The 20,522-nt window shown below is 46.7% G+C and overlaps 1 protein-coding gene across 1 annotated transcript in view; it reads left to right on the forward strand.

Moving 5' to 3' along the window:
- The window catches only part of ABCA4 (ATP binding cassette subfamily A member 4), a 134,402-nt gene that overhangs the window by 69,494 nt on the left and 44,386 nt on the right, over window positions 1-20,522 (forward strand). Inside the window, exons 17-27 of the mRNA XM_026497583.4 lie at window positions 896-1,100; window positions 4,518-4,583; window positions 7,288-7,377; window positions 9,122-9,296; window positions 11,510-11,641; window positions 12,575-12,714; window positions 13,142-13,279; window positions 14,272-14,465; window positions 15,535-15,619; window positions 18,668-18,873; window positions 19,233-19,281. Coding sequence (XP_026353368.1) covers window positions 896-1,100; window positions 4,518-4,583; window positions 7,288-7,377; window positions 9,122-9,296; window positions 11,510-11,641; window positions 12,575-12,714; window positions 13,142-13,279; window positions 14,272-14,465; window positions 15,535-15,619; window positions 18,668-18,873; window positions 19,233-19,281 — 1,480 coding nt within the window. The remainder of the gene's footprint in view (window positions 1-895; window positions 1,101-4,517; window positions 4,584-7,287; window positions 7,378-9,121; window positions 9,297-11,509; window positions 11,642-12,574; window positions 12,715-13,141; window positions 13,280-14,271; window positions 14,466-15,534; window positions 15,620-18,667; window positions 18,874-19,232; window positions 19,282-20,522) is intronic.

The following is a 20,522-nucleotide window of genomic DNA, read 5'->3' on the forward strand; positions in this document are numbered from 1 at the left end:
AGCTAGCTTCATGGGTGTGTGGATCCACCAAGAAGCTATAGTTCGGGCAGTGTGTGGACTGGGGCTGAGCTGAGATTTGTTAAATGCTTTTTGTGAACATACAGCTGAGGAAATCTCTTCCTTCTATGGAGAGACGGTTTCAACCCCACCCTGGGTCCTACAGACCACAGAGAGGCCTCTGGGCGGAGGAAATGAGAATAGCCCATCGCTGCGTATGTGCTTGTGTGCTTTCTGCCATGCCGGCAACAACCTATGGGGACTTGGCTGAGGGTCCTCCTCTTCAACTTCCATTTGCACACCACCTGTTTAGTTGACTTGTTCTCTCTACAGAAAACCTAAGCAAATGATTGTCCTTAGTATGGAGAGGAGAAAAGATGACCTCAGTGGAATCTGAGGCTCTTCTGGCCTCACCGATAGGCCTTGGAGGTCATGGGACCATCCCTTGCCTGGCCTCCTAGACTGTCCCAGGACACTGATGACTTTGTGGACCCTTCTAATGGGATTCACACAAAACAGCTCAAGTTATCTTCTTTGTTTTATCAAGAACTGTGTGATCTCAAGAAGGAGGTAGGAAGAAAGGGGAAAAGGTAGGAAGATAAACCTGAGGACCTTTGGTCTTTTGGTATGGTGCGTTTTGTGGTGTTTGTCTTTCCCATTACGCAACTACACTCCATTGAACAGATGAGAGTTGGCTCGGTGAGTATTGTGTGAGGTCCCTGAGGCATTTCCAGAATTCCCTTTCTGTGGGAAGACTGCCTTATGCCCTCCCTGGGTTATCCTGGACACAAGCTGGACCACTCTTTAGGTCCTCGTCCCTACCTTGTGGGCAAGGGGGGCTGTTGGGTGGGGTGAGAGACCGCCACTCATCTTGGGTGCCCTCTTTGCCTCACTGCAGAGCCTGCTGTCTCCTGTGGCATTTGGGTTTGGCACTGAGTACCTGGCTCGCTTTGAGGAGCAAGGCCTGGGGCTGCAGTGGAGCAATATCGGGAATAGTCCCATGGAAGGGGATGAATTCAGTTTCCTGATGTCCATGAAGATGATGCTTCTCGATGCTGCTCTGTATGGCCTGCTTGCCTGGTACCTTGACCAGGTGTTTCCGGGTAAGGGTTAACTCCCACAGGGTAAAGGTACTGATATTGGGTTCTCTCCCCCACCGTTCATCTAGTTTAACTAACCTTTCTAAGCTCTTTCAGTTTGGGTCCTCAGAGCCAGCATTTGAAACTTATGTCAAAAATCCATCAGTGAATGCTGGTGGTTCTACTTTAGAAACAGGTCTGGAATCTGATCCCTTATCACCACCTCCACCACCACCTTCCCAGTCCAAGCCTCCTTCCATATCATTGCCTACCAGTCTGCTCTCCACACTGTAGTCAGCGATCCTTTCAGAATCTGGGTCAGATGATGTCTACCTTCTGTTCACATCTCTCCAGTGACTTTTCCTCTTGTTCAGAGTAAAATCCAGTGTCCCAGTCCTGGCCTATAAGATGCTTCATTATCAGCATCCAACTATCTGTCTTCCTCATTTCATGTCCTTCCCTTCTCCCTCATGTTCTCTGCTCCAGCCACATCTGCCTCCTTACTGGCTGTTCTTCAATACGCTCAGTACATTTCTTCCTCAGGACCTCTGTACCTGTTCTCACTGCCTGCAGCATGTTTCTGCACCCCACCCCCATATCTGCAGGCTTACTTCCTCACTTTCATTCAGGTCTAAGTTCAGATGTCACCTCGGCACTGGGATCTTTCCAGATTGAAAATATCTAAATATCTGCCCCTATATATATATCACATTCCTTCAGTGTTTCTGTCCCCTTTATCCAACTTTATTTTTGTGACATCACTATCTGACATGATGTATTTTTCCTTGTTTGTTTATTGACTCTCTACCTCTAGTAGAATATGGGCCCATGACAACAGGCCCACAGTCTATTTTGTTCAATGTTATAGGCTCAGTGCCAACAAATAGTGCCTGACTTTTGGTGGACATTGAATAAATACCTGATTAATCTGCAGCATGGAAAAGCAGCTCCTGAGTCCAAAGTGGGTGTTTGCACAGTTTCATATTTGCTTTGTTAAAATCAGCTTTTCCTTCAGATTAGTATTTCCTCGTAGCTAGAGAAGTCCCACTTCCATCTGAGTGGGCTCCAAGTCAACCAACAGCCACCTTGTGCTGTGGCCTGGAGCAGGCGGGGGAGAGAGGCTGGGCCCAAGGGAGAAACGCACATCATCTTGGGGCAGCCTTTGTTGGGAGAAATCCATGGGCAGCAACCCTGGAATAGGAGAAAGATTGCTAGGCTGAGCCAGGAGGCCTGGGTTTGGATCCTAGCCATGTGATTATATTGGTTTTCTAGGGCTGCCATAACAAAGCACCACAAACTGGGTAGCTTAAAACAACATTTTTTTGGTCTCACAGTTCTGGAGGCTAGAAGTCGATAATCAAGGTGTTGGCAGGGCCATGCTCCCTCTGAAATCTGCGGGTGAAGGAGCCTTCCCTGCCTCTTCCAGCTTCTGGTGGTTTTTCAACAATCTCTGTCTTCACACGGTGTTCTCCGTGTGTGTGTGTCTGTCTGTCTGTCCTCACATGGCCGTCTTCTTAAAAGGACACCAGTCATATTGGATTAGGCTCCCATGTAGTCCGATGTGACTTAATCTCAACTAAGCACATTAGCAATAACTATTTCCAAACAAGGCCAAGGGTTAGGACTCTGGTATCTTTTTTTCCTGATACCAAATGTGTCATTCCCCGCCCCCCTCCAATATCGGCTCTTTCTCTAATACAAATCAGGTGTCCAACAATCAGTTCAGTTCTACCCAGTTCAGTAACTACCCAGAATTAGCGCAGACCCCACAAACAGATTCAGTCCTGCAAGACTGCTCCCACTTCAGAGGCCAGCAGCAAATTCAGTGCCTGGGCTGCCTACACTTTTGTCCAACTGACTATAAATTCAGGAGTTCTCACAACCACCACCTCCCAGGTTCAGTTATTCACTAGAACCACTCACAGAACTCAGGGAAGTAGTCTACTTGCAATTACAATGTATGATAAAGACTACAGCTCAGCAGCAGCCAAATGGAAGAGATGCCTAAGGGGAGGGACAGGAGGGGCGGGCATGGAGCTTCCATACCCTCTCCAGGTGCACTACCCTCCCAGCACCTTGATGTGCTCAGCACCCTGGGAGCTCCCTGAATCTCCCTCCAGAGTTTTTAGAATTCGATCTCCAGCCGCCTTCTCCTCCCTCAAGATGGAGAGTGGGGCTGAAAGTGTGCATCCTTTTTGCCCAGGCCTGGTCTTTCTGGTGACCAGCCCCACCCTGAAGCTCTCTAGGGGCCCTCCCCTGAGTCACCTCATTAGCATAAACTCAGGTGTGGTTGAGAAAGGGGCTCTGCTCCTTGTGAACAAAAAAAGATGTTCCTATTGCTCAGGAAATTCCAGGGGTTTTACAAGCTCTGTGCTGGGAACTGGGGACAAGACCAAGTATTATTTTGTACTCTCCCATGGGCCTCAACATATCTTTTTGTGAGGGTGGGGCGGGCACAGTTCAACCCATAACGGTGATTTTGAGCAATACATTTGACCTTGCCCTGCCTCAGCTTTTCTATCTTACTGTACCGCTAGAAGGAGATATAATAAGTGAAAACTAGTTGGATTGAAAATGAAGTTTGTCCATGATTCAAGAGCTTTATTTTAGGCCAGCTAAAGCTTTAATTTGTCCAATAACTATTTACTGACCAACACCTATATGTTAGGCTCAGCACTAGTTTTGGGGAAAAAAAGGATGGAAGAGACAGACCCAAACCTGCCCTTGAAGGGCTGACAGTCTAGTGGCCATGGAACATGGGACAGTGTTAAATAAGCAAAGATAGTGTGTTCTCACAAAATTAAGATTTTATAGGGAGCAAAGTCCACTAAGAGAACTAGCTAAGAAATTTGGGAGTCTTTTCCTTGGAATCCAGTAGAATGGGGTGGTTAAGATCAGGGGTATTAGAACCAGATTACCCATATTGGAATTCCCACACCTTTGTTTAATTAGCTGTGATCTTGGGCAGATGATTCAAAGTCAGTGTGCCTCTGTTTCCTTATTCACAGGAATACCACTACCTATCTCTTAGGGTTGTTTGGAGAATTAAATTTTTAATGCCTGAAAAGTGCTTACAATAGAATACCTGACGTGGGAAGAGCATCCAAGAAATGTTACTGACGATCGTCATCATTGCTATTATCTGGTAATTGTGGAGAAAGGGCATGATTAAATTCTTTAATAACACGTTTTCTTGGAAAACTATTATCAACCAAGATTATCATTCTTAGCATTGCTGGTTCCACCCAAAAAAAAAAAGTGACTTTTAAAACCAAAACACGTTAGAAGGACTAGTCTTTGTGGTAGCCCATGGATAGCTGTGTAATGCTTATGAACTATGAATATCTGTAGCTATGGTTTGAGGTGCAGATAAATTCTCGACTTTGTAGAGCTGTGGTAGGTCTATCAAGGCTTTTCCCCTTATTTCTCTGTCATTTCTAGGGGACTATGGAACCCCACTTCCTTGGTACTTCCTTCTACAAGAGTCCTATTGGCTTGGTGGTGAAGGTGAGTTATTTAAATTTTTTTTAATTAAAAATACCCCCCCCCAAAAAAAAAAACCCTTCGTGTTTGAAACTAGCTCCTTTGGCTATGTCCTGCATATGTGTGGGCTGTGGAGGGGGCTCCTTATGTCAAGTGTGTGGTTCCTGATTAGTCAGCTACCTCCTGGGCTCTGCCACTGTGGCGCAGCGTCATAGCCTCTGGGAACACACCTTCTGTGAGTCACTGGGCCAGGGTGAATGGCTGAGCACTGACAAACCCTCGTACCCCATACAACTGGTGCCCGAAGGATGAAATTGGCCTCGTGAAAGAAGGCCAAACCACTCTGGGGAGCAAATGACTTTCGCAATTCCTTGATTTAAAGCAGAGATCCACAGAATCATGAAGTCTTTGCACTGGTCTTCTGCCTCCTCTCCTGCTTTTTTAATCCTTTCCAAAATATAAATTAATTCATTCTCCTAAGGTGAAGGCCCATCCAGAGGCTGGGGCAGAGCTATGACCTTCAAGGCAAACACTCCTAGACTCTCCTAAAATTCATCTTACTTTGTGATTGGGGAAGAGGGCCAAGGGGCATTTGCCCAGATTGCATCTTAGATAAAATTTACCTTTACTAGTAAACAGGACAGGAGGCCCAGGGAGAGTTCTAGAAATTCTATAGACTCTATTGTGAGGTATGAAAAGGCAAGAAATTCCTGACCTGGGAGCTGGGGACTTCATTGGAGCTGGGAGTTTCTAGAAGCAAAGGAAATACTTTCCAATCTGTTTGTTCCTCACCTACCTGCCCTTTACTTTGTATTTCTGGACCTGGGCAGGATTTATCCTTTAAGCACTAAGATAGAGGTTTGTTTTCTCTAGGGCGTTAGCCTAGGGCCTTTAAAAGGCTTGGGCAGTTTTTTTCTTTTGTTTTGTTTTTATGGTTCAAACAAATAGCACTTCGACAGCTCAGTATTTTTCCATTATGTTGGTTTGTCTGTCTTGTCTATGAACTTTTAAATTTCAACTACGATAAGGTTATAATCCATTATAAATGGGAATTTCCGACACAGGAGTATGTTCTTGGAATATTTCTAATTTCAATGAATATCAGGACTTGTGTGCATTTTTTTCCCTCTATAATCTCAGCAGATAAACTGCCCCTCGAAAAAAAATTCTTAAGACAAATGTGCTCTTTCAAAAATGAATCATATATTTTTGCTAACAGAAGCCAAATATTTTTCACCTGCCTCACAGGCTAGACTGAAATAGATTCCTAAATCTCTCTAAAATCAGAAAAGAGGGGCGCCTGGGTGGCTCAGCCAGTTAAGTATCCAACTCTTGGTTTCAGCTCAGGTTGTGATCTCAAGGGTCCTGAGATGGAACCCTGCGTCAGGCTCCACTGAGCATGGAGCCTGCTTAAGATTCTTTCTCTGCCTCCCCGCCCTCGCCCCACACTTGCATGAACGTGTGCGCTCTCTCTCTAAAAAAATAAATAAAATCAGAAAAGAACTGAATTTCCCCACCTAACCCCCTCTTCTCACAGATGAAGAAATGGTGCCCAAGAGGACCAATGTCTTGCCCATGTTCCTGCTGATCTCTTGGGACAAAAATCTGGAACTGGGAAACACATTTCCTGGCAAGGAACTCATCCCATGACTGAACTATGTAGAAGAATATTTCCCCCTGCTATTTTGCTGCACGTTAGTGCAGTAGGAGAGCTAGTAAAGTGATCCAAGGCATTGTGGGCAGTAGAACTGAAAATCGTTCAGGTGGCAGAAATAGAAGTGCTGGAGGTGACAGGTCCCTGACCACGAGGCCCGCTCCTTGCTGTTCCGCCTTCAGCCCGCAGATCTACAGAGGGCAGCCAGGAGTGATGGAGGCTCTGGTTGGCTGCTGCATTAAAAACTCCCCCTATCCACATCTGTGCTCTGGAGGCCAGAACTTTTAGATGCATGGCGACAGCAGTTTCCTCCTGCCCCTGCTTTCCTCTCTTGCTGGCTCGCGCCTCTGCTTCTCTTCCCCTTCCAGGATGTCCGGATGTCCTTTTAAACCAAATGCCAAATTTACAGAAAAAAAAAAATTGCCTCTATGTGTGTGTGTGTATGCATGTTTGATGTGTGTGAGAGAGTGTGTGTGTGTGTGTCAGTGTGAGATTGTGTGTGTGTGTTTACACCACACTTCACAATTTATATAAGCCTGTACATCAACCAGGCTCAACTCTGGTGTTAGCCCCAAAATCTATAATTTAAGCTGGCTATCCGTCATACCACCTTGAGTGAGTTTTCTCAAGGTTCTCCATGTCTTTGATATGTTTTTGGTTGGAGCAAGAAGTACTGTTGGTGAGGTAAAGAAAATTAATCTATTGCAAACTCAATCCTGATTTTGTGAATAGTTTTTAAAATTATAATTTCTGACATTGTGGGCCCTTGCTGGTGTGTTAAGAGGATGAGGTGAAATGCCTATCATTAAACTCCGTCTGGGTTCGGCAAAGGTTGACAAGCCAGCCAGCCAGGAGCCACTGGCGGCCATTTGCAGGACTTTACAGCCCACAGGTCAGTGGGCGGCAGAACCATGCTCAGGGCTGGTCCCCGGGAATGCTGACTTGGCCTTTTGAGGGAACTGTGTTTTCTACCTGTGGTAGGGAACTCTTCCACCCCTGCCTTCTCCCCTCTTTTCCTGCCTTTACTGATTGTTAGCTCTCACGAGGAGTAACCTTGGCTTCTGGTTGGTGCAGGGTGTTCAACCAGAGAAGAACGGGCCCTGGAAAAGACAGAGCCCATAACAGAGGAAATGGAGGATCCCGAACACCCAGAAGGAATAAATGGTAAAACAAACAAACAAACAACAACAACAAAAACCCCACACACATCAGTGAACACAGAGCAGAAGCAAGGAGAAGGGCAGAGTACTGTAAAAGGATGGAGCAAAGCACTTCATGACTGGGGTGGAGTGGACCCCAGGAAACTGACTCTGTTGACAGGGGCTAAACCTGATAGCTTCTCAAGGGCCAAGCTGCACGTGTGTGGAATGAATGGTCCAGCCAGACATTAACGCATATTTCCTGGAGAAAGCAAATCCTGAGTATGTGGTGTGTTTGTGCCCTTGTTAGGCAAGTCCCGAGTGAGTTGCACAAATGTGCTGACTTCCGAGGATTTAGCAAGAACAATAACTTGGGTCACTGAGACTTAAAGCGGATATGAGCTATAAGGAAAGACAAAAATAAGTGCTTCTGTGCACAGGAGGAAGGAGTCTAGTGGAGCTGACCACACTTCATTCGTGGTTTACAAATCTACAAGCCCATTCATTCAAACCATCAAAAGCCTTTCCTGACTGTGGAAGTTACCTAATAATTCCTGAACTAATGGATTAGGTTTGCAAGTGTTCCCTTGGCTTTGCCTTCCTTACCTTCTCTCTTAGACCAGTTCCATACTTTTCCCCATGTTCTCTCCTTCCCATTCACTTCTCTGTGAATGCTAAAATACTCTTGCTATCCCCACCTTGGGTTCAGAGTTCCACCCTCTGGACTTTGCCTGCAACTGTGTGGGAGGGTCCGGCCTCCAGACCTCTGGCCCAACCCAGGTGCCATTTCGCAAAGCTGAGCTCAGTGGCCTCTGGCCCCTCAGAGAACTGGTTTGCAGTCAACACACAGTGCCTCTGGGATGGCCCTCCTCCCAGAGTGGAATTCTAAGAGCAAAATCAGAGGGCTGGGGCCTGGTCCCATCTTAGTTACAGGAGAGACCAGAAGGCACACATAGGAGAAGGATGTTTTTTTGCAGGGGAATCAATGCTCAGAACTAGGATGTTAACAAAGTAAGTGGTGTTGTACAGGGTGAACTCAAGCAGAGGGGGACTGGAGGTTGGGAGAAGTGGACAGAATGGTCATGAGAGTCTGTACTAGGAAGGGCATGGATGAGTGGAGAGGTGGAGTTTGAGGGGCAGTGATGAAGAAGAGTGGACTGTCCTAACCAGTAACTGAGAAACTCTCAAGTTCTGAGAAGCAAGAAGTCCGCAAAGTTAACACAAAGGCTTGAACCAAGGTGGCCAGGAGAAGGGCAGTTACAGGAGTGGACGTGGGAGTGTCTGAGGGAAAATTGTGTTTTGGGAGTATGATAAGGAGCCCGAGCTGGTACCAGAAGCCTGTGAGGAAATGCACCACAGACTGTGGGAAAGGACAGCTTCAGGCTAACTCTCCATATATACAGTGAGTGCACCTGGGTTCGAATTCCAGCTCTGCTCTTCATGAGCTGTGTGACCTTGATTGTATAGTTGATGTCTCTGTGCCTTAGGTTTCCCCATCTATAAAAATGGTCATAATAACATCTATCCCCAGGAGCTGTTATAAGGGTAAAATGAGGTAATCCATATAAAGCACTTAGACAATGCCTGGCATTATAGTAACTGCTCAATAAAGGTTAGGTACTATTATTACCATGATTATTTTGTAGTCATCCTTATGAAGGTCACAGCAAAAGCCATGCGGGCAAAAGACAGTGGTCTGAAGATCGAGCCTTGGGGAATGTGTATATTGAAGCATTATACTTACATCATGTTCATTTTTTTCCTCCAAGACTCCTTCTTTGAACGTGAACTTCCAGGCTTGGTTCCTGGGGTATGTGTGAAAAATCTGGTGAAGATTTTTGAGCCCTACGGCAGACCAGCCGTGGACCGTCTTAGCATTACCTTCTACGAGAACCAGATCACCGCGTTCCTTGGTCACAATGGAGCGGGGAAAACCACCACCTTGTGAGTTTTCAGGCAGAGCCTGATTACTCTTCTATCCTGTCATTCTCTGGCTCTGTTCTGCCCCATTAGCTGCAGTCTGCTCTTTCCCATTGAGTATTAGTAACAAAATTGTAATATGTATCTGTGTCCCAAGAATATGTAAAGCACACTGCAGTATTCAGAGCTCATTCATGTATGTTGTTTTATTTGATCCTCATAAGAAGTGAGAGAGGGACGTGAAGGAAGTTTACTGCCCCCTTTGTGTGCTGGGGAAGTGGACATCTAGAGAGTCGAAGTGACTTTCTGGGGTCGCCAGTTTGTAATGGTTCAGTGAGGGCAAAAGCCAGGTCTTTTCAGTTGTCTGGTTTCTGGCACTGTGAGCCTGTCTGCCCAGCCCCAACCTCTCCAGTGTTACTGCCATCAGTGATGGTGCTAAAGTCATGGCCATCACCATCACATGCCCTTGGTCCTCTAGTACTACTTATTTTCAAAGAGGATTCCTTTACCTACCTGTTTTGGAGAAAGTAAAAAGGGTGTGCTTCCTAGAGAGGCCTGTGAGGTAACCACCCGGAGACTGAAGATAAAGTTCAGGGAAGATGCAAGCTCTGCATAGAAAGGTCAGGAAACTCCCCCTTGCTTTCGAAGGGACCAGAGCTCCATCTGCTGAGAAGGAGAACAGGGCTATTTAAGGTTTCTCAAGGAGCGTCAGAAGCAGCCCTCTCAGGGGTCTGGGAAGCCTTGTGATACATGGTCTTCAAGTCCTTTGACCTCTTACAGAGCGCCAGGAAGGAACAGCAGTATACACCCTACATTGGAATGTTCTCTGAGGGAGGTTCAGTGTCAATGGAATGTGGGGCTGGTGCCATTATATTTGGTTCTGTTTCCCTCTAGTGGTTGATCAACAGAGATTTCAGCTTCTAAGTACAAGTTCAGATAACCTGAGATTGTATCTAAACTCAGGCACAGAGCTGGCTGGGCCAGATAGCTCTAAATCCAACTGATGGCTCACCTTGTTAACTAACACGGTCAGAGAACCCGGAGCACCACCCAAGACCTCAGGGCTTCTCGAGGCAAACACATTACTTCATCAGCTGCTGAAATGCAACTTCCCCTGGGGGTTGAAACACAGTTTAATAAAAATAGTAATCATACTTTTGAGTTTTACTTTATGCTGGCACAGTTTTAAGTGCTTTACAAGTATAAACTCATTTAATCCTCACAACACACCCATGAAGTGGGTGTCATTATTTCTCATTTTACCAAAAAAAGGCCAACATGGATATCGAGCTTTTTGTTTTGAATCCAAAAATGATGTTGGTGGTAATTCCTCTGCCTGACTTCAGTCACTTAATCAACAAATACACATTGAATGTCTGAGCTCTCATTAAGACCCTCCCCTATGGGGATGCCTGGGTGGTTCAGTTGGTTAAGCGTCTGCCTTTGGCCCCGGTCTTGATCCCAGGGTCCTGGGATTGAGCCCCACATCGGGCTCCCTCCTCAGCGAGGAGTGTGTTTCTCCCTCTCCCTCTGACCCTCCTCCCCACTTGTGCTCTCTCTCTCTCTTTCTGTCTCAAATAAATAGATAAAATCTTTAAAAAAAATCCTCCTCTATGCTTTGTAATAATGATATCAGGTACAGTATTGACCTATGCACTGGACACCTTTAATCAAGCCCCTACAGCACCAGCAGTGGTGATGACTGAGCTGGGGAGGGATGTTGTGTAGTGAATGTTCTGCAGCTGCGACCCCTGAGGATCCATCAGTGCCTGCCCAGGGTCCTAGGAGCTAAGTAGAAGCAGAGAAAGCAGATCTGGTCATCCGCAATAGGGGCTGGATGTACACACTGCTTCTAAGGCCTATACAGGAAATTGTTGGTCCCCACAGCTAATAATGGTTTGGGTTCAATTTGAGAGCCAAGGCAGGAGTCACTGTGAGAGTCCTCACCAACCCCAGAGTGGGACGCTGCTGAAGGTCATCTTTTCTTTTCTTTTTTTTTTTTTTTTTAAAGATTTTATTTATTTATTTGACAGAGATAGAGACAGCCAGCGAGAGAGGGAACACAAGCAGGGGGAGTGGGAGAGGAAGAAGCAGGCTCATAGCAGAGGAGCCTGATGTGGGGCTCGATCCCGGAACTCCAGGATCACGCCCTGAGCCGAAGGCAGACGCTTTAACCGCTGTGCCACCCAGGCGCCCCGAAGGTCATCTTTTCTGCCACTGACTCCTGCATTTGGCAGGTCCATCCTGACGGGTCTGTTGCCACCAACATCAGGGACTGTGCTCATCGGGGGAAAGGACATTGAAACCAGCCTGGATGCAGTCCGGCAGAGTCTTGGCATGTGTCCACAGCACAACATCCTGTTCCACCAGTAAGTAGAACAGGAACTGAGACCCTCTCCATGCTTTATTCCTACCCAGCTCCCCCCCTCCCCCAACACATGTTCTCTAGAGCTGAGCTCAAGGGTGCCAGTTCTGGCAGCAGGAGGCAGTATTCTTGTTTGGGTTCCCCATGTTCAAGGTCATTGGTTCTGCTTGCTATGAGAGGTATCCTTCAGAAAGTCAGATTATGCCTCTGGCACTGGGAGCTGAGGTGTGCCCCCTCAGAAGAGTAAAGCCCCCTGCTCTCTGACAGGGTGGCCCATCCTGGGGCCCCTCACTCAGCCTTGAAATGCTCCCTTTTGGGGACCAAGAAAGGAGACCATTGTTCCTTTTTCTCTCTTAAACCAGGCACTAAAAACTGACTTTTCAGGAGGCTTTTCAAGTTGCTTTTTTCCCCAAACTTTTATTTGTTATTTAAATATAGTGATTAAAGAATGGAAGGGATGAAATACAGATAAAAAGAAGAAAATAGAAGTCAGCTGTAATTTCACCATGCAGAGAAAACCACGGTTCACACCTTGGTATATGATTTTTCAAAACTTTCTCCTATGCATGCATAGATATATTATTTTACATTATAAAGGAGAGTAAAACTCTGCATACAATTTTATAATCTGCCATTTTTAATGCAAGTGTGTTTTTTTCACTCAAGATATCATGAACATCTTTTCATGTCATTACATATTCTTCAATAAAATATTTTTTATGTTTATATACTGTGCCATTGTATACACGTACCGTCCCCTCTTACTAGATATTTAACAGGATCTGGGTTTTGTTTTGTTTTTTTTGTATTATAAACAGCACCACAGTGAACATCTTCATTGCTAATACTTTGGCTCATACTTAATTATTCCTATAAGGTGAATCATTAGATGTGGAATTGCTGAACCTATTGCCTCTCTCACTACCCTGTCCCCTAGCCTCACAGTGGCTGAACACATCCTGTTCTACGCCCAGCTGAAAGGGAAGTCTTGGGAGGAGGCCCAGCTGGAGATGGAAGCCATGTTGGAGGACACAGGCCTCCACCACAAGAGGAACGAGGAAGCTCAGGACCTATCAGGTGCTTGGTATTGGAAAAAGACAGGGCTACAGATGGCAAATCTGTTGTCTTCTAGAACACTGGCAGAAGGGGAGGCTTCTGTAAAGTTACTCTGTGCACCTAAGAGCAACCCACCTCTGGATCATTCCCCACATGGAACCCTATCTTGTAGCAGCCTGGGCTGTATTTGTTCTGACGTTTGTGTTTGAACTCAAACGTGAAAACAGCCTTCAAATGGTGTGACCTGTTTCTGCGTTTCTGCATTTCTTGCCTTTTCTGCATTTAAAGAGGCCTGTACACCACTAGGGTTTGAACACTGTGTAAACATCTAAGGCGGCAGCATCAAGCTGCTGCCGGACGTAAGGCACAGTCCCCCTTATGCCGCCAGCCCTTTCTCCTCCAGTCCTCCACAGCCCTCGTGACCCTGTTGCCTTGTACCGACCTCTAGGTGGCATGCAGAGGAAGCTGTCTGTAGCCATTGCCTTTGTGGGAGGTGCCAAGGTTGTCATTCTGGATGAGCCCACCTCCGGGGTGGACCCCTACTCGAGGCGCTCAATTTGGGACTTGCTCCTGAAGTATCGCTCAGGTAATGGCCGCTGCTCGGTGCCCTGTGCTCTCACCGAGGCTTTATCTGGGGCCCCCACTCTCACATGTGGTGCTTTGGAACTGAGCGTACTTAACAGCCATAACTATAACTACGCTCTGATGGGGTGTAAGCAGTGACTTGAGTGAATCCCACTTCCAGTGGAAGCGACCTGAAATTTTTACACAACTAAAGACAGGAAGTCACTGTTGGAGCAGCCTACTTCCCCAAATATTCTAAAAGGTTCTCTCAACCTGCAGCCCCTCTGTCTGGAACAAGGCATGCAGCTCTAGGTGAAATTCCTCTTTGACTCAGAAGACCCAGGTCACATGCAGACATCCCAGGAAACTCCACAGCTGTCAGATGACCACTCAGGACCAGGTGTGAGGGTGACATGCATGTGTCTGGTGCTCCAGAGTACGACTGCAGATAGCAGGGTCTCAAAATGGGACGTGCTTTCCCCTATCGCAACACCTTCTAACCAGAGGGTGCAGATCCAGGAGGATGGCAGGCAGAGCTCAGAGTGCCCGTGAACATGATCACGTGGCTCAATCCCACAGTCAGTTTGCCATCTTGGAATCCTCATTACCGTTTTCTTTTAATGACATCTCCCACTGGTTTCAAAGTATGTGTGTGTTCTTTGCAGAGATTATAAGAGCAGTGCTTAATGATCCAGAGAATATATATATGGAATGCAATAGATGTCGACTAACTTTAATAAATATGATCCCTACACAGTGATTTCTTGGAAGTAGGTCCAATGCCAGATGAAGAGATACTGTAGGTGACTGTGCTTTACAGCATGCAGGATGCTATAAAATGTTAGCTTTTGTCAGGATTAGTCTAGTATTCTGGACTTTGCTGCAGAATACTTGTTTTTATTGATCCACTTCCAGTTTTTATGCCCATGTCCCAGGGAGATTGTTTGTTCTACATCCTCTCCCCTCAGCCCTGCCTGGGCCTGTCCGGTGATCCCCCGACCTCTGCTTTTGCAGGCAGAACCATCATCATGTCCACTCACCACATGGACGAGGCCGACCTCCTCGGGGACCGCATCGCCATCATCTCCCAGGGAAGGCTCTACTGCTCGGGCACCCCGCTCTTCCTGAAGAACTGCTTTGGCACGGGCTTCTACTTAACCTTGGTGCGCAAGATGAAAAACATCCAGAGCCAAAGAGCGGGCTGTGAGGTATGTGTGTGCCCAGGGAAAGAGTCCGTGTTCATTCAGCAGAAATGCACGGTGTGGAACTGCCATGCCCGGCATCTCTCCCCAGTCAGATCCTAGAGGCCGGCATCAGCCGCTTTGCTTCTGAAACTCTTGGCAGATTTTGATAAATGGATGCTCCGAACCCTCCTGCAGAGATGCATTACCCCAAATGAAACAAGCTGAGATTATGGTACTCCAGGACCCTACACACACGTGGCATGCAGCCATGCAGAAGTGTCTCAGGCTGCAAGGCGGCATGGGAAGGAGAGTGGCTTTTGAAGCTTCCTATGTTTCATTCCAACATTTATGTTCCCTAACTGAACCCAAAGTCCACTGGGAAATGAAAGACAAGGAAAGGTGTTCTTGGGAACTATAACCGGAAAATGATAAAGCCAAACGATACCCATTAGCAGAGACCCCCTCAGCATTGTCAGGAGACCAGGTTCGGGTCTGGGTAGCAAGGTGAAGGACTGTGTCATCCCCGGCAAATTCCTTACTTGCTCGTCAGTGTTGGTTTCTTTGCACACAGAAAACGAAACTGATCAGCTCTGCTTCTGCTTGGCAGGGACGCGGAGGCGATAAGTGAGAGAAAGCCTTATGAATGTCCTCTGGCCTCCTCTTGAATAGGCTCTGCTCCTGTTTGAGTGGTCAGGCTGGTTACTTTGTAGCATGACCTAGGCCTCTGGCTGCCGCAGTGTAAGGGGCTGCCTCCAGGTTTTCCTGCCCTGGGCGGGCTTCCACAGGCCAGCATGCATCCAAGGGACAGAGGAGCAGCACGTCTTGCCCAGGCCAACCTACAGCTGTCATGTGATAATGACAAACCAAGGGTGTCCTTTGAGGTCCTGTTAGTCTCTATGCCTGATTCATACACTCTCTGCGATAAATTCAAATAACCACACCCTCAGAATGCTCACATGAAGTAATATATTAAAATGGGGGGCAAAATCTGTCGATCACTTTTGGCGGCAAGAATCAAATGAGGCACAGTGGGGACAGCAGTCTGCATCAGGGAGATGCTGTCGTTCAAGTGACTGACACCCATCTGTTGTAGGGGACCTGCAGCTGTGCATCTGAGGGTTTCTCCAGCAGGTGTCCAGCCCACGTAGATGAGATAACTCCGGAACAAGTCTTGGACGGTACGCACTGGGGCAGGCTTGTCTGGCGATCTTGTCTGGCGATCATCTCTCGATATGGTTGGGTGTGTCTTGTTGTCAAATGTTTTAATGGGAGAAAAGAACACTCTGTGTATTTCTCAAGCCCATGGCCATGTAATTGCTCATCTTTCTCTTTCACCTTTCTCCTCCATTCTCAGAGACTTTAAAAGCCCTGGACCTAAGGGCCTCTTCCCTTAATTGAGGAATCCAGTCTTTGTTCACTCTTTGTTGGTGGCCCATGTTAAACCTCCCTTCCTGGGTCCTTCTGCCCTGCTCCAGGCAGCATTACTTAAGCATCTGGAGAAGGGCTACTGTAGGTGCCAGGTGAGACCCTCGAGTGAAGCCATGGTGATATACAGCTCTCAGAGTGAACACTCTGAGACTCCAGAGAGTCACACTGCATCAAATGGATGCCAAGTCACACAACCTTGTTACACTCCTGACTTTCCCCTCAGTGTCCCAACTTCCTAGCATTTCTCCCTTGAGTTAGGGTGCATTAAACCTCGTCAGGGGCACCCCCACCTCCAGGGAGATGCAGAAGAGAGGATCTCACTGTAAGCACTCATCCCACAGGAACTGACTTCAGGGGTCCAGAGTGCTTGCCGACAACTCTTGCTGTCCTCCATGAAGGCCCACTTCCATCCAATGTCTGGGGTGTCTTTGCAAATTGAATACCACACACCCCATATCCCTAAGAGGGAACAAAATGAAACCTGTGTACTGACCCAGGTTGATGACAGGGGAAAACTATCTGCTTAGCAAATTAAAAACAAAGTTTTCTATTTTGCACAAAATTTTTTTTTCTAAATCTGGGGAATTTGCTGACTAAAATCTGGTGAAACAGGAAAACTAGGCACTATTTATATACTGGGCTTGAAATTTGAGGGAAAATGCCCAGGTCTGCATCACGTTTGCTCTCTCTCCCATTCTTTGCACGGACAGAACCCGTGGCACACAGGAACACATCCTTTCAGGGTGACAGCTCTCTGTCTTTTCCCTAGCCTGCCTTGCCGTGGGTCTTTCCCTGCTTGCTGGAGTTTCCTCCCAGGAGAAATCTTGGTCAAGACATTGATGTTTTCTTTTTTAAAGATTTTATTTATTTATTTGAGAGAGAGAGAGCGTGAGTGAGAGAGCAGAAGCAGGGGGAGCAGCAGAGGGAGAGGGAGAAGACACTCCACTGAGCAGGGAGTCCAATGTGGGACTCGATCCCAGGATCCCCGGATCATGATCCAAGCTGAAGGCAGCTAATTAACTGACTAAGCCACACAGGCGCCCCAAGACACTGATGGTTTTTAAAAACCAATATAGTGATACACCAAAATCAAGTTGGAAACAGGGCCTGCTGGCTGGAGCAATTTTTTTTAAATATTCCTGTATTTCTAAACAAATGTTTATTTATTTATTTTTTACTCCAAGAGGGATGCCATGAACCGTAGGAAGCATAGTAAGTCGTTATGCCCCAAATAAAAGATCATTCTGCTCCCCAGTTAGCTCCTCGGAAGGCTTTCCCCTCATACACAATTGCGCATCACACACACACACACACACACACACACACACACACACAGACCTCTCTGCCAGACACGGTGAGCCTGTGCCCTCCAGGACTCCCCCTAGAAGGCTGACACACATGACTAAGACACAATTCCTGGGAATCCAGCAGCTTTGGGCTCGATTTCCTTCCTCAGAGAACAATGCACATGACCCCTGGAGAGCTGTTTAGGGCAAAGCTGCTTCCTCACACAAGGAACCCTCCAGCCCCTGTGTGAAGTCATCCCAGAGCTAAAGACAATAGAGTCCACTTTGTGAATCCGACATAAAGCAAGCCTTCTAGTCCAGCTAGACAGAAGGACATGGATTGAAAGCCATGAAATCCTACCCCCTCCCCACAGGTCATGTTTAAAACAAAGAAAGCAGAGAGCCCACCGGGTGGCCCTAACTGAGAGGGCTGCTTGCAGAAATGCTTGAGACCTGGGTTCTGAGTCCCTAGAATCCCTCTCCCTTTGACCTGCTTTTTAAGATAATAGGGAACCGTCTCTTCACATACATGCTTTAACATTTTTTAATTAGATTTTAAATTTCAAAGTAATACATGCTTATGCATAAAATTCAATTCTGACTGTATGAGGGTGTTGGGTAAATACTTGTTACTGGACACTTCCTCACGCCCCATGTTGTACACCCCACACTCCATCCCCCCCACCCCAGTCTTACCCACAGCTTCTGGATCCCCTTCAGCATTTCCTGAGATCAGGGTGTTAAGATTGGTTAGTTTGTTTGTTGGAGGAGGCAGGTGCAGTCCCAAGGGAAATGGCACATTTCTTCGAAGAATTAGACCAGACATCGGTGTGTGATTTAGGAAGGGGAGTTCTTCTCCAGCTTGGGCACCAGTCCCAGGTACGCATATTGGGCAAGTCACCTATAGCTTGGGCCAGACAAGGAAAATGAAAGCAACTTTAACTTAACCTTCAGGCTTATGGTGAATAAGAATGAGCAACAATAATGAGAAGAGCTTTCTTACTAGAGATGATGTTCATGATTACAATAGCAGCTAATACTTAACCTAGGCGCCAGACACGTCATTCTAAGTGTTTTGTGTATATTAACTCATCCAGGCCTCATAAATAACAGTAAAGTGGGTGGGTGCCATTATTTTCCCCTTTGAACAGATGAATAAACTAGGGTAGGACCTGCATGATGTTACATAGCTTGCAAAGGACAGACCATTTGATTGCACAAAGGAGGAAACTGTCAGGCGAGCGTTACATGACCTCCCAAGTTTGCCCGACTAGTTAGTAAGGAGTGCTGTGGCTTCCCTCTCCCTCTCAGTGCTCTTCAGGGGCCAATGAAGCTAAAACGGGGACGGGAGGCTGGGAGGCAGCATCAGTCCTCCGCAGGAGTCACTGCTGAGGAGTGAAATGCCCTTTCTTCAAATGGGAAGCAGAAGAAAGTTGGGGATATGAGCAAGCTCAGTCTCCCAGGCTCGGTTCTAGAAGACAGAGTTGATGTCAGTCTCTTTTTTTGTCCTAGGAGATGTGAATGAGCTGATGGATATGGTACAACACCATGTCCCAGAGGCAAAGCTGGTGGAATGCATCGGTCAAGAACTTATCTTCCTTCTTCCAAATAAGAATTTCAAGCAGAGAGCGTACGCCAGCCTTTTCAGAGAGCTAGAGGACACGCTAGCCGACCTGGGGCTCAGCAGTTTTGGAATTTCTGACACTCCCCTGGAAGAGGTAAGGCATAGATTCCAGCTGGTTTCTATCAGGTAGCAGAAAAGGAGGTTCTTTGCAGAAGTCTAATACTAGAGGGACGTTTTATAAAGGCAAAAAGCTGTAACTCCCCACCCAAGCATAGCAACTATCTTCATTTTTGGCTTGCTTCCTCATGCTTCTGTCCATGCAGAAACATGTTTCATGTAGTTGTGGTCACTGTGCGCCTATACTTTTATATTTATAGAAGACTGCTCTTAGATAAATCGCAATGTATTTTCCTTCCATTGTGAAGCAGTAACCGACCAAATTGAGCTTGGGTTAGATTTTTTTCTGAGAATGGAACGCCTAAACCAAATGTTCTCTTTTTCCTTTCTTGACAGATTTTTCTGAAGGTCACGGAAGATTCTGATTCAGGACCTCTGTTTGCTGGTATGGTTCCAGAGTGTGTTCCCTCACCACACTCCCCAAGCTCTGTATTGAAAATCTGAGCAAAATTTCATGAAACAACAAAGCAGGCAAATACTCCTTCCATTGTATTTATCTGACCTCCAAATAACACACATTTTGCATTCTCGGTTCCTTTAAATGACAGAGAAATGACAAATGGAATCAGGTCTGGGTGGAAAGAGTCTAGATGAATCAGGATTCTTAAGGAGATCAGGCTGGGAGCTTCACCACCCACAAGCTTCTCATCCCCCTTTTGGGTCTCCTATACCTGCTACATCACCATCCTCATCTGCTCCTCTTAACTCCACCAGGCCTCTGATCCACTCCTGTCTGCATGAGTGACAGCCCACAGAGTCCCTAGAGAGCATGGTGACAGTGAATACAACCCAGATGCCAGCTGGGGTCTTCTGGCCTCTTTGAGATAGAGAGAAAATTATTCTGAGCCTTCATTTACTGCCCTGTGGAACTTTACAACTGTGGAGGCCATAATTGCTGTGGATTTGGGGGTCTCTCTTCTACATGTGTGAGCCTGGGCACCAACTAGCCCCTTCTGTGATTTCTACCCAAACCCCAGAGCCACACAAAGCGTTCCTGAGTGAATTTACTGTGGAGGATAGGGGATAGGGAGATGGCCATGCAGGCAGGATTACCTGCCATGACACAGGCCTCTTCTGATAGAAGAATAGGCATCCACCCACACTGATAAAATCCTCTATCTGGTTCCTCTTTCTCCATTGTGTTTTCCTCTCTTCTACTCACGGGCAAAGCTGCATGGCCATTCTCCTTCGATGCCTTGGGCTCCTACTCTTGGTTACCTCTTTCTACCCAGTATAGTAATATCATAGTATTTTCCTGTGCAAAGACGATTTCCTCCCCGTGAAATTTCTGATGACAACTCTTAAGATACATGGTTTTTGTCTTGACTTCGTAAGTGGTCCCAGAAGTCTGTTTATTAGCTATGCCTAGAACTACCAGTGGTCATATACACCAGCCCAAATGTGCTGCCTGGCCCAGGTGAGTCATGTGGTGGCCAGAAGAGGTGCGCATCCTGGCAGAGTGGGGGGGAAGGGCTGTCTGCCGGAGACGGTGGGAGCAGTTCACCACCGGGCCCAGGTATTCTTTCCAGCTTTACAGACACGGAAATGGAATTCTCCCAGATCACTCAAAGACAAAGACTTACATTAACCAAAACCAGAATGAAAATATGCAAATTTGTATCAGAA

Source organism: Ursus arctos, unplaced genomic scaffold, assembly GCF_023065955.2.
Source record: "Ursus arctos isolate Adak ecotype North America unplaced genomic scaffold, UrsArc2.0 scaffold_12, whole genome shotgun sequence".
Taxonomy (NCBI): domain Eukaryota; kingdom Metazoa; phylum Chordata; class Mammalia; order Carnivora; family Ursidae; genus Ursus; species Ursus arctos.